Source organism: Jaculus jaculus, chromosome 4 (genome assembly GCF_020740685.1).
Source record: "Jaculus jaculus isolate mJacJac1 chromosome 4, mJacJac1.mat.Y.cur, whole genome shotgun sequence".
Taxonomy (NCBI): domain Eukaryota; kingdom Metazoa; phylum Chordata; class Mammalia; order Rodentia; family Dipodidae; genus Jaculus; species Jaculus jaculus.
In genome coordinates this window covers 158,955,574-158,973,330 of record NC_059105.1, presented here as the reverse complement: position 1 = coordinate 158,973,330, position 17,757 = coordinate 158,955,574, and the positions used below count along the sequence as shown (strand labels likewise).

The 17,757-nt window shown below is 39.9% G+C and overlaps 1 protein-coding gene and 1 pseudogene across 1 annotated transcript in view; both read left to right on the top strand.

Moving 5' to 3' along the window:
* Positions 1-17,757, top strand: part of Sec22a (SEC22 homolog A, vesicle trafficking protein) — a 77,290-nt gene that overhangs the window by 14,609 nt on the left and 44,924 nt on the right. Inside the window, exons 3-4 of the mRNA XM_004663926.2 lie at positions 14,880-15,043; positions 16,244-16,438. Of these exons, the coding sequence (XP_004663983.1) occupies positions 14,880-15,043; positions 16,244-16,438 (359 nt within the window). The remainder of the gene's footprint in view (positions 1-14,879; positions 15,044-16,243; positions 16,439-17,757) is intronic.
* LOC123460194 lies at positions 218-818 on the top strand (annotated as a pseudogene).

Below are 17,757 nucleotides of genomic sequence, written 5' to 3'. Positions count from 1 at the left end.
TACCCACATAAAGCCAGATGTAGTAGGTGGCTGGAGTTTGTTTGCAGTGGCTAAGAGGCCCTGGTGCTCACATACTCTCTTCTTACCTGCCTCGCTCTCCCTCCCTCTCTCTCTCAAATAAATAAAATATTAAAGAGTTACATTTAGTTCCTCTGCTGTCTGGCCGCCCCTAGGCGGAGGATGGAAGTGGGTGTCCCGGCCATTACCAGTAGCGAAGATGGACCGCCAGTGGGTGGGAGGCGTGCAGGCGGGGGGGGGGGGGGGGGGGGGGGGGGGCTGTCTCCGCGGCGGCTGTGGCATGTGCAGACTTGGCGCACCAGATGAGTAATGAACAAGGATTTGAAAATGTAGAACTGGAAGTTATAAGAAAAAAGAAGAAAGCCCCAAAGTGGGTCATCCACTTTGTTAGTGGTGAAACAATGGAAGAGTACAGCATGGATTAAGATGAAGTTGAAGGCCTAGAGAAGAAAGATGTTTTACCTACAATTGATCCATGTGTGGCTTTCTTGGAGAGAAGATTGCATCTGTGTTGGGCATCAGTACCCCAAAATACCAATATGCCATTGATGAGTATTACCAGATGAAGAAGGAGGAAGAGGAAGAAGAAGCAAACAGGATGTCTGAAGAAGCAGAAAGACAGTACCAACGAAAGAAGGTGCAGGCTGAGTCCATTGTGCAGACAGATCAACCAGAAACGGTAGTATCTAGTTCCTTTGTGAATCTTACCTTTGAAATGGAGGAAGGCTGTGAAATAATTACGGAAAACAAACAAAATCCAGTCTCTGTTCCACCGTAGAGTGACAGGACTATAAAACGTTTAACCCTAAACTTGTACCAGGAACTTTGCACATTTTCTGTTCAGTGGGACTTAAAGCAGTTATTTACATTTTAAGTTACCTGGGAAGGGCAACTTATGTTCTAGCTATCAGAGTCAGATCTGAGGTTTGGGTATGTGTACTATGCTTTTACTACATGTCAATTTAGTGCTTTTTGTTTCTTTTGGTATTGCTGGGGATCAAGCCCATGCAAGGCCAGCACTCTTGTCACTGAGCTATACCCTCTGTGCAGTACTGTAGTTTAAAATCTTCAAAAAAGCCTAATCAATTAAGAGAGTTAAATTATTTATTAAGATTATTTTGTATATTTAAGGTAAGTTGTTGATTAATGATACTTGAAGCTGATTATCGTAGTTACAGATTAAAATGAGGGTTCCCTCCCAGATTTTAGTATGCTTTGCTTGCATTTAATATACCTAACTATTAACGTCACACTAAGGATGGTTCAGTGAGTGTGTAATAAAAGATGCAAGATGGAAGCAGTTTGAAATTTCTTCCATCAAGAATATTTTGTGGAGCCAGGCCTTTATTCCTAGCACTCAGGAAGCTGAGGTAGGAAGATCACCCTGCTCAAGGCCACCTGGGGAAAATAGAGTGAATTCCAGTCTGGGCTAGAATGAGACCCTATCTGGAAGAAAAAAAAAAAAAAGTTTCAATTTACTATCCCTAATATTGATAGGCTTCCATTTAAAATTTATTTATTTGAGAAAGAGGCAGAGAGAGGGAGAATATGGGTGTGCCAGGGCCTCCAGCTGTTGCAAATGAACTCCAGATGCATGCATCAACTTGTGCATCTGACTTACGTGGGTCCTGGGGAATTGAACCTGGGTTCTTTGGCTTTGCAGGCATGCACCTTAAGTGCTATGGCTTCCATTTTCAATACGAGTCACTAAATCTTATAGTCTTTTCAATAGTTATTCTAGAAATATGTTTACTAGTGTGTTTGTAAAGTGTTGATACCCACTGATCACTTTTTAAGCTCTCATGCATCCTATTATCAAAACAGCTAAGGGATGGAGAACTGGTGACAATATTTTGTCATTCACCATTTTGAAGTAGAAGTTGGACAGTTGAATCATTTGTCTATTTCCATATTTGATTATCTACTTAGGTTACAAATTTTAGGAAGCTAATTTTGAAAACAAAATTCTAAAATAATGTGTATAGAACCTTAGAAAGTATCTATTTAGCTTACTGATTTGTAACGAAGGGCTGGAGAGGTGGCTCAGCCATTAATGTGATGACCTGATTTGTAACTAAATGTAGGTGAAGAACCGTGTGAACAGTGTAGAGATTCTGATCTTTAAAGCTTTCTCAGATATTGATGATTATGTTAACAGCTTTCTAAAAGCATGAAGTTTTTGGTCTTCAGTTTGTATAAACTGTATCTTAAAAATAACTCTAAGCATACAGATAGCACATTTTGGAAATCTATCAATGAAATGTTTAACTGGAAGTTGAATTTTTTTTTAACTGAAAATTGAAACGTCAAGTCATAATTTTAGCTCTCCTGAAATTTGGAGAATTTACCAAGAAAGAACTCTTCTTATGAGTCTTTAGTTCTATGGACTCATGACACAGTGATTTATAATTTGTGACAGTAATCTTTTCATTCATGGACATAAGTACATAATTTGGTGCTTAATAGATTAATCTTCAGATTACGTAATCAATGTCACATTAAATTATAGTTTACTAACAGCTGTAAGGCCTGCTGGCCTGACTTCTTCCCCATTTGTTCTTGACTTTGAAATAGTACCAACTCAGATAGGATTTGCTTATAAAATGAATGCAGGTTTGTGCACATGTGGACTCTTCCCTTTAAAGTTCTAGTATGTAAGAGTTTACCTAGAAACTTCCATCACAGCAGAAATAAGATAAGTGATTTATGAAATTTTTAATGTTTCTTGAATTTTATTTTTGTTGTTTGTCCCAAAGTAGCCAGTTTGTAAAGTTTATAGTTGTTCGCTGTGTCTTAAATTTTTTATACTTTTGTTTATGCAAACTAAAATTTCCCACAAATACAAAAAAAAAAAAGAGTTACATTTAAAAAACACAAAATGAAATGAAAACTAAAATAATCCTAAGGCAATGGAACATGGAATGAAATGGAAAGTTTGAGGGAGATCCTACTGAGATATAGTTGAAATTATGATGGTAGAAATGCCCACTGAATTTAGACAGGGCCAGAATAGAACCTTAGAGAATGTAAACAATTACTTGGGAAGATAATAGGGTGTTATATCTAATTGGAGTGTTTGAGGATTTTGCTAGAAAATGATGTGTAGTTGATAGTGATTAAATTATATGTAAAATGATGCCTTAGCCTACTTTCCTTTAGATGGAGGGCAACAACTTGAGATAATTAAATATTTTAATAAAAATATTTATAAGCTTTTGAATGCTCTGGATGATTGTCAGGTTGTTTTTTTTTTTTTCCATATTTTTATTTATTTATTTGACAGAAAGAGTGGGGGAGAGAATGGGCACACCAGGGCCTCCAGCCAGTGCAAATGAACTCCAGACATGTGTGCCCCTTTGTGCATCTGGCTAACGTGGGTTCTGGGGAATTGAACCTAGGTCCTTTGGCCTCACAGGCAAACATCTTAACTGCTAAGCCATCCCTTCAGCCCAGATTAAGTTGTTTCTGTATAAGGCATAGACATGTATAATATTGTTGGTTGCTTAGAATTACATGTTAATAATTGTAACTGTCTGGGACTTAAAAAATAATTTTTTGTGTGTTTTTTATTCCTTTGCTTAAAAGTAGAATAAATAAATGTAGTAAACATTTAATTGTATTGTGAATTTTAGATTTTGTGTTATTTTTACCTCATGTTACTGTGTGCAAAGGATTGAGGCAGTTTGTAAGTTCATTTATTTTATTTTATTTATTTGAGAGCGACAGACATAGAGAGAAAGACAGATAGAGGGAGAGAGAGAGAATGGGCGCGCCAGGGCTTCCAGCCTCTGCAAACGAACTCCAGACGTGTGTGCCCCTTGTGCATCTGGCTAACGTGGGACCTGGGGAACCGAGCCTCGAACCGGGGTCCTTAGGCTTCACAGGCAAGTGCTTAACCGCTAAGCCGTCTCTCCAGCCCCAGTTTGTAAGTTCTAGTGAAGGAATAAGATGAAAGAAAATGGATAGAAAAGTAAGTCATATAACATTTCCTACTCAAGATGCAAACTACATAGCCCATCCACTTGTTAGAGAGGTATACAAGTACTGCTCTGAGTTTCCTTGTGGCCAAAGCAAAGGGGAAGTGGTTTACAAGATTCAGTTTTCATGGTCCTGAGAACTGTTGTGCATGAAAAAGGGACAACTATTGGGTGACATTCTTCCAGCCGCTGCTATGGTGAGCTTTTACAACTCTTCTTATACTTGGTATAAACAAATGGCATGATATGAAAGCTACATGTTTTGTTTTTAGATTACCTAGTTTATTCATCTGTTGTTAGCTTTTTAAGAAAGAATTTCTTTATATAGCCCTGGCTGACCTTAAAGTTATGACAGTCCTCCTGTCATTGCCTCCCAAGTGCTAGAATTACACATATGTGCACCACCATACCTGGCTAGATAGAAGGGCTTATGAGAGAGCTTGGGGATGGGATAAATCAACAGAAGTCTAATTTGGTTTGATCCAAATACTTGGATTTTATATATTTTCAACTGAGGATTTCATATATTTTCAATCATTAATAAGATGTCTTGTTGGTTGGTTTCTAGTTTGTGGAGGTTTCACACTATATGACCGTGAATTTGGTCTGAAATAAATTGGCAGTTTATTCATATTACATGACTAAATTTCTTTCATATGGCAGCCTTTTTTCCTTGCCACCATGAGTTCCTGGGGTAAAAGTCCTGGGGTCTGCAGTGGTGACATCGTAGCACAGTCTGAAACAGCTGTCCCTCACACACACATGTAAAGTTCCGTAACTTTAAAAACCTGTAACCGGGTTGTGACTCATTGAGGAAACTGACCCATAGCAGCCTATACTGCTTTTAATTTCTCACCTCATGCTTTTCCTGTTTGTATTGAAATTAAGTTGCTGCCACCTTTAATCTCCGCTCTGAGGATGCTGAGGTAGGAGAATCACTGAGTTGGAGGCCAACCTGAGACTACATAGTAAATTCCAGGTCAGCTTGGGCTACAGTGAGAGATCCTAGCTCTTGAAAAACAAATAAAAAGCAAAGAAAAAGAAATAAAGGGCTGGAGAGATGGTCTAGCGGTTAAGGCGCTTGCCTGCAAAGCCTAAAGACCCAGGATTGACTCTCTAGAACCATGTAAGCCAGATGCATACGGTGGCGTATGTATCTGGACTTTGTTTGCAGTGGCTAGAGGCCCTGTCATGCCCCTGCCCCCCTCTCTCTCTAATAAATAGGGCTGGAGAGGTGGCTTAAGGTGCTTGCCTGTGAAGCCTAAGGACACATTTGACTCATCAGATGCCATGTAAACCAGATGCACAAAAGTGAGGCAAGTGGGCTGGAGAGATGGCTTAGCGGTTAAGCACTTGCCTACGAAGCCTAAGGACCCCGGTTTGAGGCTAGATTCCCTAGGACCCACGTTAGCCAGATGCACAAGGGGCGCATGCGTCTGGAATTCGTTTGCAGTGGCTGGAAGCCCTGGCATGCCCATTCTCTCTCTCTCTCTCTGCCTCCTTTTCTCTGTCTGTCTCTCTCAAATAAATAAATCAAAAATAAAACAACAACAAAAAAAATTTTAAAAAAAGTGAGGCAAGTGCAAGGTCACACATGCCCACTAGGTGGCACAAATGTCTGGAGTTCAATTGCAGTGGCTGAGGCCCTGGCACGCCAATTGTTTCTTCTTCTCTTTCTCATGCTCTCTAAAATAAAAATTTAAAAAAAAAGGAAAGTTAAATGAAAATGGTAACTCTTCTAGTTCCTTATTAGTTGAACAAAGGTTTTAAAAAAATTAAGTAGAGGACTGGAGAGATAGTTTAGTGGTTGAGGCACTTGCCTGCAAAACCAAAGGATCCTGGTTTGACTCTTCAGGACCCACATAAGCCAGATGCACAAGGGGGCACATGCATCTGGAGTTTGTTTGCAGTGGCTGGAGGCCCTGGCATGCCCATTCTCTGTCTGTCTCTCTCTCTACCTCTTTCTCCTAAATAAATAAGTATATATATATTTTTAAAAAATTAAATAGAAATTACGCTGCCAAAATAACTCATCAAAAACAGGATAAATCAGGTGCTATTTTACAACAGATTAGTTGACCTTGCAAAGGATGACCAGAGTTCTTTTTTTAATATATTTTATTTATTTATTTATTTGAGAGAGAGAATGGATGCCCCATGGCCTCTAGCCACTGCAAACAAACTCCAGACACATGTGCCACCTGTGCATCTGGTTTACGTGGGTACTGGAGGATTGAACCTGGGTCCTTAGGCTTTGCAGGCAAGTGCCTTAACCACTAAGCCATCTCTCCAGCCCCTAAGACCAGAGTTCTTCTTTTTGTTGTTTTTTTTGTTGTTGTTTGTTTATTTTTCAAGGTAGGGTTTCTCTCTAGCTCAGGCTGACCTGGAATTCACTATGTAGTCACAGGATGGCCTTGAACTCATGGAAATCCTCCTACCTCTGCCTCCCAAGTGCTGGGATTAAAGGTGTGAGCCACCACCATACCTGGTTTGGAGTTTTTTTTTTTTTTTTTAAGATAAAGAGGTAGATAGAGAATGGGCACGCCAGGGTCTTCAGCCACTGCAGATGAACTCCAGATGCATGTGTCACCTTGTGCATCTGGCTTACATGGGTCCTGGGGAATTGAACACCTAGGTCCTTTGGCTTTGCAGGCAAGCGCCTTAACTGCTAGCCATCTTTCTAGCCCAAGAGTAGTAACATTTAAAATTAAGTAAATTTCTTTAATTTTCTCCTCCTGCATGTTTGAGAAAAGATGAATTTCATGAGGTCACAATGGCTGAGTCCCTTCACTTCGACCAGTGAGGCTCATCATGTGGAGCATGTCTTGGGCTAGCACAGTGCCTTGCAGATGTCACAGTAATTGGTCAATGAGATGTTTTGAGAGTTTGCAGTGTTCAGGCCCATGGAATTAAGTCTGCTTTTCTGCAAAGGTTTCAGCTGGTTGCTTGGGCTTTTTGTTTTTAAACTTTGTTGACACCTTCATACATATACACAATATGCCATGATCATAATTTCCTCCCATAGCCCTCCCTTTTCCCTTCTATTCCTCCTCCACAGAATCCTTTCTTTCCAAGTAGTCCCTGTTCTATTTTTATGTTACCATTTTTTCCTCCTATTGTGCCTGTCTTGTGTGGGTAGTGTCAGCCACTATGAGGTCATGAATACTATTGATGCAGTATTTGGGGGATTCAGGAGAGGCCTCCTAAATTTGTGAACCCCAATTTTGAGTCCTCACCCTATTTTAACAAAGAATTGATAAAATGGACTTGAGAAGGATAAATTTATGAATTATTGACTTTAGGCAGAAATCATAATTTGTCAAGTTTTATTTTGGGGAAATTGATATCTAAAGGCTATAAACAGTTCCACACACAGATGGAAAAACAGACATAGAAGCTGCTTAAAATAACAGCCCGGAGAGGATTAAGAAAAAGTACAGGACTTCAAGATCAAATATATATCTTACATATAACCACAAAGTGAGAGGGTACCTTCCAAACCGTGACATAGATAAAAGGCAAGAAGAAAAATACCCAAGCCAAGCTAAGTATTCTCCCTTTCCCAGCCAAGCTGGTAGACTAGGAAGAAGGGACCGGAGTCGGGTGTATGCTCAGGCCAGGTCACAGGGCAAAAGGAAGACGAGAGAGGCTGGGCCATATTAATAGCCTCTCTTACATGGTTCAGGCATCCAGTCAGGGTGTCATCAGGCTTGTGTGTATAAGCAGAGACCTGATTGGTTCAGACTCCGGGGAAACCAGAGGAGCCAGGTTCTGATTGGTTCATGGTCTCAGAGGGTTGACCCAGAGAGGCTGAGCTAAAGAGCAGCAGGAAGTTCGTGCTGGCCATGTCACCAGCAGCCATCTTGGAGAGACAGGAGCAGACCAGAGTTTCAGTTTTCCCAAGATGGACAGAAGGGCGTCTCCTTGTCCCTTCTTTGAGCTCTGTCTCTATCTGCCTGAAGGAAACTAGCTTTCTCCTATTTCTCCTTCACTATGGCCACTTTCTGTCTGGAAGAAAGTATTGCAAAAGACTTCCCCCCATCCTTTGATTCTTACCTTCTTTCCACCACCTCTTCTGCAGTGGTCCCTGAGCCTTGGAGGGCGTGATAGAGGTGTCTGGCTGAGTGCTGAACACTCCGCTGTCTCTTCTCACACTTTGATGATGGGGCTTTAATGATTATATGTGTGTGTGTGTATGTGTATTTTATTATTATTTTTTCAAGGTAGGTTCTCGCTATAGCTCAAGCTGACCTGGAGTTCACTATTTATTTATTTATTTTATTATATTTTTCAAGGTAGGGTCTTGCTGTAGCTCAAGCTGACCTGGAGTTCACTATGTAGTCTCAGGGTGGCCTCAAACTCATGGCGATCCTTCTACCTCTGTCTCCCAATTGCTGAGATTTGAGGCATGTGCCACCATGCCTGGCTCAATTGGGTGTTTTGATTGGCATGGTAGAGTGGGAGTATACAATCTAGTAATTTATTTTCAAATTCCACATTGATATTTTCTATATGTAAAACTTTAAGGAACTCATGTATCTCAAGTGAAAGGGTATGCTTTTCTGAAGCTGGAATATACAGTGAATAAATTTATTACATTGTTAAAAAAACAATGGTGGCCATGTGTGGTGGTAAACCCAGGCTGATGTAGGAGGATTGCAGTGAGTTCGAGGCCACCCTGAGACTACATAGTGAATTCCAGGTCAGCCTGGGCTAGAGTGAGACCCTACCTCGGAAAATCAAAGGGGAAAAAAGAGGCTAAAGCCCTAGCAATAGTTAGGAATTTAGGAAAAGTAGATTATTGCATATGAGCCTTAAAACTTTGTGATTGGCTATGGGGTTAAAATAAGAGCTAGATATTTTGAGATCTCTTTTAGCATTGAGACAGTGATCTAATGAAAAGACAAATACCCTTTGTGGGGGTTCAGTCATACCTATTGTGAATTTTAATGAAAAGAATACAATTTCTTAGTACTTTCACTGCGGGTTCATTTGAAGTCAGAGAAGCTTTGAGCTTCCCAGGTTTTCGCTTTGCATTAGGGCTTACTTTTCTCTGTATTTGTTCCCAAATAGTTACTTCCAGCCAGGAATTACATTTTAGGCCTACCTGTCTGGTAGTTTTGGTCTCTAGCAGGGTTTTTTTTTTTTTTTTTTCCACTCTTTGATATTTTCTGATGACAGTAATAATTTAGGCATAATAACTTAGACAATAGGCTATTTATTATCTGCGCTTACCAGGTACTTTGTTTAACATTATCATTAAAATTTGCACCAGTTCTGCAGATAACTAATAAATAGAACATTTCCCCATTGCTAGACATAGACACACAACTCATACTGGCTTAAGCAGACAAATGAAATATATAGAGGTGGATCTGGCTTATCAGATGTTTCTATGAGGAATCTTTCATTCTATAATTTCTTGCCTTTTGTACATTTCTATTCTCCATAGACTACAAAACAGTTGAGCTGAGCAGCTGCTCTCCTTTGATGTTTCAAGAGCAGAGCTGTAACTGGCTTTGCTTTTGTCACAGCCCATTTCTGAGTAGGCAGGTGGTTAGAGAGGATGAACTAGTCCCAGGTGACCAGGCCTGGATCACACACTCACCCCTCTGACAAGCAGCTTAAACAAAGCCATATAGAATAGGTAATAGGGCTAGAGGTAATTCCCCAGAGGGAAGAAGGGATACTGAGTAGAAAGTCATTACTGCACCAACAGCCCTGTTTACAGGTGAGGCAAATCGGACTTCCCTTTAAAGTCATAATGCTAATGAATAGTTTAGCTATTTATTATTGCTGTATTTATTTATTATCATGAATGCTAACAGATAGTACAGCTGAACTGGCTTCATGATTTATATCATTCTCTGATAGGGAGTTTATGCCCTGTACCTGTATTCCCTTTCTTGACAATATGAGGTGCTCTGTGACGGTTTCTGCAGACTTTGAAAACCAGTCAGAATTAGAGTTCTGTGGAGGTGCATTTAGGAGCGTCACCAGCAGAGAAGACAGAGTTCCTGAAGCCCCTCAGGATGAGGACAGGAGAGCTGGGGGCAGATTTCATTCCAAGGCTCTGCAGAAGATGAAGTGGAAAAGTTCACAGGACTTCCTGTCTTTGTGGATATACACATGATACAGGTTCGAAAGTCCTCGGGTCTCTTTGCTCTTAATATAGAGGAGAAAGTAAAAGATTGATTTATGTCTTGGAAAAAAAATTGAATTAGGACATAATTGGTTTATCTTCCATACGCTATGGAAAATGGTGTATTGTAGAGAGATTGCAGGCTCTGGAGTCAGAACCGTGTTTTTATTTTGTTTTGGGGTGCTGAGGATGAAACTTGGAGCTGTGCACGTGCTAGGTAAGTGGGCCAGCTCTACTTCTTAGTAGTGTGGCCCTGGGTAAGTTACTAGAAGTCCCCGAGCCTTGTCACGTGTAGAATGGCGCTAGCAGTGCCACTTGATTGTGAGGGGCAACTAAATAAAGCACGCGGGTCGCTCCCAGAGGCCGGCTTTCCCTCGGCGGCCGGCGGACGCACCGCTGCTGCTACTGTTGCTACTGTTGATCCTGCTCCTCTCTTGCAAGTGCAAGTCAGCTGAGCTGGTGTGCACTGCTGGAAAACTCCATGTTTCAGACAAAGAATTACAAAGCCAAATTAGTTATGGAAAGCCATAATAATGTATAATACTTTATAACCTTTTCAGAATATCATACACATTAAAAATAAGATTTCCTGAAAGCACTAACATGCAATCTTTTTTAAAAAATAGGTATTTTGCACAATTAGTTTGAATCATGTGAGTATCTCTACCGCAAAGATTAAATTAAAAATAAATTCTAGCAGGGCTTGGGGGTGCACGACTGTAAACTCAGCACTCGGGAGGCAGTAGGAGGAGGATTACTTTGAGTTCAAGGCCACCCTGAGGTTACATAGTAAATTCCAGGTCAGATTGGGCTAGAGCAAAACACTACCTCCAACAAGAACAACAAAAATCTAAATCAATCAATCAATCTATCTATATACAGGAAAAATAACTTCTAGTATGGGTCAGGTTTGGCAGTAAAGATTGCTGTGGTTCGTAGTATGTTGCATTTGACTGGGAGTGAAGAGCTAGATGCTGTGTTTACTGTCTTTGATCTTGACTAGCTATGTTGACAATACAATAAAAGAGTATTTACTGTTGCATGGTGGCGCACACCTTTAATCCCAGCACTTTGGAGGCTTGAGGTAGGAGGATCGCTGTGAGTTGAAGGCCAGCCACAAAAAATAATTTGTCTTACCAAAAAACTAGTATGAATAAGAAAAAATCCTAATACCTCTTTATAGTTTTCTTTTAATTTATTTGAGAGCACTTGACAGAGAAAGGCGGAGAGAGAGAGAGAAGGAAAGAAAAAAAGAAAGGGCATGCCAGAGCCTCCAGCCACTGCAAAGGAACTCCAGATGCGTGCGCCCCCTTGTGCATCTGGCTAACGCAGGTCCTGGGGAATTGAGCCTCGAACCGGGGTCCTTAGGTTCACAGGCAAGCGCTTAACTGCTAAGCCATCTCTCCAGCCCGTAATACCTCTTTCCATACACATGTTAACATTTTACCTACTCACCTATTAGGTAATTTTTTTTCTGAACCATTTGAGAGAAACTTACAAATACAACCTTCTGCCCTCGTTTTCTTCCTCTCCTACAGGTGGTTGAGCCCAGGCTAGGAAGCTGCTCTTCTACTGAGCTACATCTCCAACCAGAGCCTTTTTCCTTTTTTAAAAATACTCTAATTTTATTTTTTAGAAAGAGAGAGAGAATGAGAATTGGTATACCAGGGCCTCAGCCACTGCAATCAAACTCCATATGCTTGTACCACCTAGTGGGCATGTGTGACCTTGGGCTTGCCTCACCTTTGTGTGTCTGGCTTACATGGGATCGGGAGAGTTGAACATGGGTCCTTAGGCTTCACAGGCAAAGCGCCTTAACCCCTAAGCCATCTCTGCAGCCCATGGCCCTTTTTTTTTTTAAATTTTTATTTATTTATTTATTTGAGAGTGACAGACACAGAGAGAAAGACAGATAGAGGGAGAGAGAGAGAATGGGCGCACCAGGGCTTCCAGCCTCTGCAAACGAACTCCAGACGCGTGCGCCCCCTTGTGCATCTGGCTAACGTGGGACCTGGGGAACCGAGCCTCGAACCGGGGTCCTTAGGCTTCACAGGCAAGCACTTAACCGCTAAGCCATCTCTCCAGCCCCCATGGCCCTTTTTTCTTAACTATTCCAAAGTGTATTTTCTAAGATGGGCTATGTCTTTTTTTTGTGTTTTTTTTTTTTAAGTCAGGTGAAGGAACGTTCTACTCACACCAGCCTTTTTTTTTTTTAAAGATTTTTTTTTTTTTACTTATTTATTAGAGAGAGAAAGAGAGAATGGGCATGCCAGGGCCTCTAGCCACTGCAAACAAACTCCAGATTCATGCGCCACCATGTGCATCTGGCTTATGTGGGTCCTGGGGAATCGAACCCAGGTCCTAAGGCTTTACAGGCAAGCACCTTAACTGCTAAGCCATCTCTCCAGCCCTGGGGCTATGTCTTAACTGTGTACAATATTCAGCTATAGTAAGTTTGTGGTAGTTTGAAGAGATGGCCCCAATATATTCAGTGTTTTATTAGTTTGTAGTTTGCATCTGCAGCCACCTGGCTTGGAGGGAGGTATCAGTGGGTGGATCTTAGGGTCCAGCACTAATGTGGTGGTGGTGGGTTTGAAATTCCAATCTAAAAATACGCAAAATGCCTAGTTCCCCCTGGAGTTCCTGAAGTGTACTGTGTTGCTTTTGGCTTGGCTTGTGGCTTCTCTTGATGTGTCTGGACCTGTGAAAGCAGGGCCAGCTTCTTCTGCCATTATGGAACTTCCCCTGGATCTGTAAGCTTCAATAAATCCTTTCCTCCATAACTGTGCCTGGTCTGGAAGTTCATCTCAGTGAATCTGAAGCTGTCTGCTACAAAGTTTAATACTGACATTGTAATCTATTGTCCGTTTTCGTTTCTATAATTTCATCCTAAAAATGTTGATTATAGCATTTCAGCACCCTCTTTGCCTCAGGATTCAGACTAGGGTTAAATATTACTGCATTTAGTTAGTTTAGCTCCTAATTTAGACTTACTTGATTGAAAAAAAGGTTTCTGTAATCTTTATTTCTTTTTCACAACATTGAGGATTTTAGAAAATAATGCTTCCCCCTTTAAAAAATAAAATGCTGTTTTAGTGTTTCTTGTTTTAAAGAAGTTTTTATTAAAAATGTGTTTATTTGCAAGAAGAGTGAATGAATGAATATGGGCACACCAGGGTCTCTTGCCACTGCAAATTAACTCCAGATGCATGCATGACCTTGTGCATCTGGCTTTATGTGGGTTTGGGGAATTGAACTCTGATTATCAGGCTTTGCTAACAAGTGCCTTAACCACCGAGCAAGTCTCTTCAGCCTGTCTGGATGTTTCTTTATGATGTGGTTTAGGTTATACATCCTTAGACAAAGTAATGATAAGTGATGTGTCTTTTCTTAGACTAGGACATGTGGAGATGCGGTCATGTCCACCAGTCTTACATTACTGATGTTAGAATACTTGGTCAAAGCCGGGCGTGGTGGCGCGCGCCTTTAATCCCAGCACTTGGGAGGCAGAGGTAGGAGGATCGCTGTGTGTTCAAGGCCATCCTGAGATTCCATAGTGAATTCCAGGTCACCCTGGGCTAGAGTGAGACACTATTTTGGAAAAAAAAAATACTTGGTCAACATGTTGTCTAATGTCTACTATATAATTCCTTCTTACAACTAGTAAGCAATCCATTGGAAAGCATTTTAAAACCATGCAAATACAGTGATGCTTGCCAAAATTTCTCCCTAGATTTAAAATTTATGGTTATTCTTGCCTAATCTAGTGTTTTTTGTTTTGTTTTGTTTTGTTTGAGGTAATTCCAATAGACTGGTCTTTTTTTTATGTGAGAGAGCGAGAGAATTGGCACACCAGGTGGGTATGCCATATTATGCTCATGTGTGACTGTTCACGCGTGTCATCATGTGCGTCTGGCTTACGTGGGACTTGAAGAATTGAACCTGGGTCCTTAGGTTCTGCAGGCGAGCGCCTTAACTGCTAAGCTCTTAACCTAGTTTTTATTATGTTGGTTGTAAAATGCTGTTTTAGCTTTTTCAATTCTAGTACCACTGTTTCATTTACTAGTCAGTGCTCAGCATTCTGCTATAAGTAAGAGTCCTTTCGCCGGTTATGGTGGTGCATGCTGGTAGGAAATTGCTGAAGAGGTGGAGGCAGGAGGCTCAGGAGTTTGAGGCCATCCTGGGCAAAAAAAAAAAAGAGTCCTTCTTTCTCTCCCATTTATGTCATTGTTATGAACTAATGAATTCCTCCCAATGGCTCATAATTCTTTTCCCTCAGTGGTTCATACAGTAGATCAGTTGACTCACCCCCTACAATTGTATGTGAAGTTCTGGGTTGTTTATCTTTCTGGAGTTAGTGTCTATAAACTTGGTTAGGTTCTCTAAACAGTTCCTGGCTTGTTACGTGTTTCCACTAGCTTTGTGAAAAGTTAGACTTGCAGCTCTCTCTGAAACTATGTGTTTGTATGTTCTTTCCCCTGCTTTCTACCTGCGGCAAATCACTGACCCATAGTGTATCTCCCCTTCTTTACCTGCATTATTTCTGTCTGCTATTTTTAACCACAACTTTAGATAGTCTTGTATTTTGACTCCTTTAAAGTTTTTGCTGGAATATATAATAAATGCTAATGTCTTCATTGCCACTATAGCAGTAGTTTATGGTGTATAGAACCAGTCTTGTGAAGCAGTGAATTACCTTGATTTAATTTGAAATTTTAAAACCAATGTTTTTTACACTGTAGTTTTATTAGCTCTCTGGGAGTGAGCTACATGATGTTGTGCACTGAAAATTACCCAAATGTTCTCGCCTTCTCTTTCCTGGATGAGCTTCAGAAGGAGTTCATTACTACTTATAACATGATGAAGACAAATACTGCGGTCAGACCATACAGTTTCATTGAATTTGGTAAGGGCCTGGCTTTTTGTGTTTTGTGGGGTTTTTTTTTGTTTGTTTGTTTTGCCTTTCACTTTTTATTATCCTGTCTCCAGTCATAAGTAGTTTTTCATGTAATACTGAGAGGAAAGGGCAAAAATTCTGCTACCTTGCTTTTGATAGAATATCTTGACAAATGACAGACAGGCTATGGCAACTTAATTTAGATGCCTATTTGAAAAAACTTATGTTTGAACTGTAAATAGAGTTGTGATTGTTAGCCTAAAGATAATCCCAAAAGACAAACTCTGAATGAGAAATTTATAAGCCAGAGACTCAGAGTTTCGTGTTTGTGTGACAGTTTTTTATAGTCTGCTTCACGTAGAGCAGCAGTTGGCTGGGACTTACCGAAAAGGGCCAGAGAGGAGGTGGTTTAAATCGAGGGCTACGCAGTCTGCGCAACGACTGTTCAGCTCTACTTGAATGCAGCCACAGGCAATCCATAAATGAATAAACGTGGCTATAGTGTCATAAAACTTTATTTTCAAAAACAGCAGTCTAGATTTGGCCTATGGGCAGTAGTTTGCTCAACCTGATATAGAAAGAGGGGGAAAACAAGTTGTAATAGTAAAAGTAAAATTCTACTTAGAAAATATTTAGGATAAGCAATAAATAATATAAGTAGTAAATGAGAAAACAGATTTATAAAAACCCATTGCTTATAGTATATAATTACAACTAATAAAAGATGTAATATTTCATGAGATAAGAATTAAATTTATATGATGGAGAATGGAATTTCAAATGGGAAAGTGTGGGGGTGGGGAGGGAGAGAATTACCATGGGATATATTTTATAATCATGGAAAATGTTAATAAAAATTAAAAAAAGAATTAAATTTATTTAATTTAATAAATTAAATATAAATTCAGACTCTGGTTTAAAGTCAAAGCTATTTTGTTTGGTGTTATTTCTGTAGTTCTTTGAAGTAGATGTAATACTGCCAGGTAGTCTTAAACCCTTAGTTTAGCTACAGTAATTAATTCTAGAGTTTGTAGATAGAGTGTAAGACTGATGAATTCATGGATTCATTAAACACAAGTAATATTGGATATTCCATGACAAATTGAATAACAAATTAAACTGTTTATAAAATTTACTGCCCATGAATATCACACTCTCAAATTATGTAACAAATAACTGCAAGGAAATTTATTTTTTTATTTTGCTTAGATAACTTCATTCAGAGGACCAAGCAGCGATATAATAATCCCAGATCTCTTTCAACAAAGATAAATCTGTCTGACATGCAGATGGAAATCAAGCTGAGGCCCCCTTATCAAATTCCCATGTGTGAACTGGGATCAGCCAATGGAGTTACATCTGCATTTTCTGTTGACTATAAAGGTGCTGGTAAGATTGCCTCTGGTGAGTTCTGGATCTCAATTATTTCATTAAGTTTTTAAACTAAGAATTGAGGAACTATGGAGAATGAATCACTTTATTCTAATATTTTAGACCAAGTACATGAGAGAATACAGAAATTCAAATGAACCTTTCCTCTCAGTTGTTGATAAAGGAAGCTACCAAATAAGTGACTACCCAGGAAAATGCTTTCACGTGGCAATCGCAGACCTCTTTGCAGGAAAGTGTTTGATTTCTGTGCAAATATTTTCCTGGAAATATTGTGGGCATATTAAGTATTTTCCATTATATTAAAATGCCTATTTTCAAGATAAGATTCCCAGCTGGCAGAAAATGTAAAGACCATAGTGATTTCCTACTCAAACCTCCTCTTCTAAAGAAAAAATACCACATCCAACAATTGTGACAGGAAAACCTTTGCTTAAATGGAAACATCACTGTTATAAATGAGCATGTTCCATTGTTGGACTACTTGTTGAAATTCTTCCTTAGGTATTTAGCTAACGTCTGCTTCCATATAATACCTACCAGCTTGCTTTAATTTCTGCCACTCCTCCTTGTTCAGCTGAGCCAGATAGCCGCTAAGTCGGCAGCAGTTGCTTCCCTACAGATATGGGAGAAGGGAAAGCACATTTCGTTGAACCCATGAACCAGCAAATAAAGACAAGACACTGAAGAGCATCCTGACTGTGTGGCCCTACAGACTCCCCTGGAAACTCTTAGACCCAACAAATGAGCTCAGAGAGATTACGTGATCTAAGGCCAATATACAGAAAAATAATTGTGTTCTGTACACAAGCAGTAAATAATCTGAAGATGACATGAGAATCCCATACACCGAAACCTACAAAACACTGAGGAAAAGGAAAGAAGGCCTAACTAACTTAATGCAAATTCCTTCCCTAGTTGTGGGTTAGAAGACAGAATTGTTAAGGTACTCCTCCAGCTGATATGTTCATTCACCACCCCCTCAGTTGTGTTTTTCACGGAAATTAACAAGCTGATCTGACTAAAATTCATATGGAAATAACAAGGAATAGAAAGTAGGCACAATAATCTTGGGAAAATTGGAAGGCTCATACTTTCAAATTTACTGCCCAGTTATATTACTTAGGACTGAAGGGTTCTGATTTAAGGATGGGCATGCAGATAATGGAATAGAAATGAGAGTCCAGATAAACCCTTTCATTGTTACTATCATTATTATTATTATTATTATTATTTTGATTTTTCAAGGTAGGGTCTTGTTCTAGCCCAGGTTGACCTGGAATTCACTATATGTAGTTCCAGGCTGGGCTTAAACTCACAGCAATCCTCCTGCC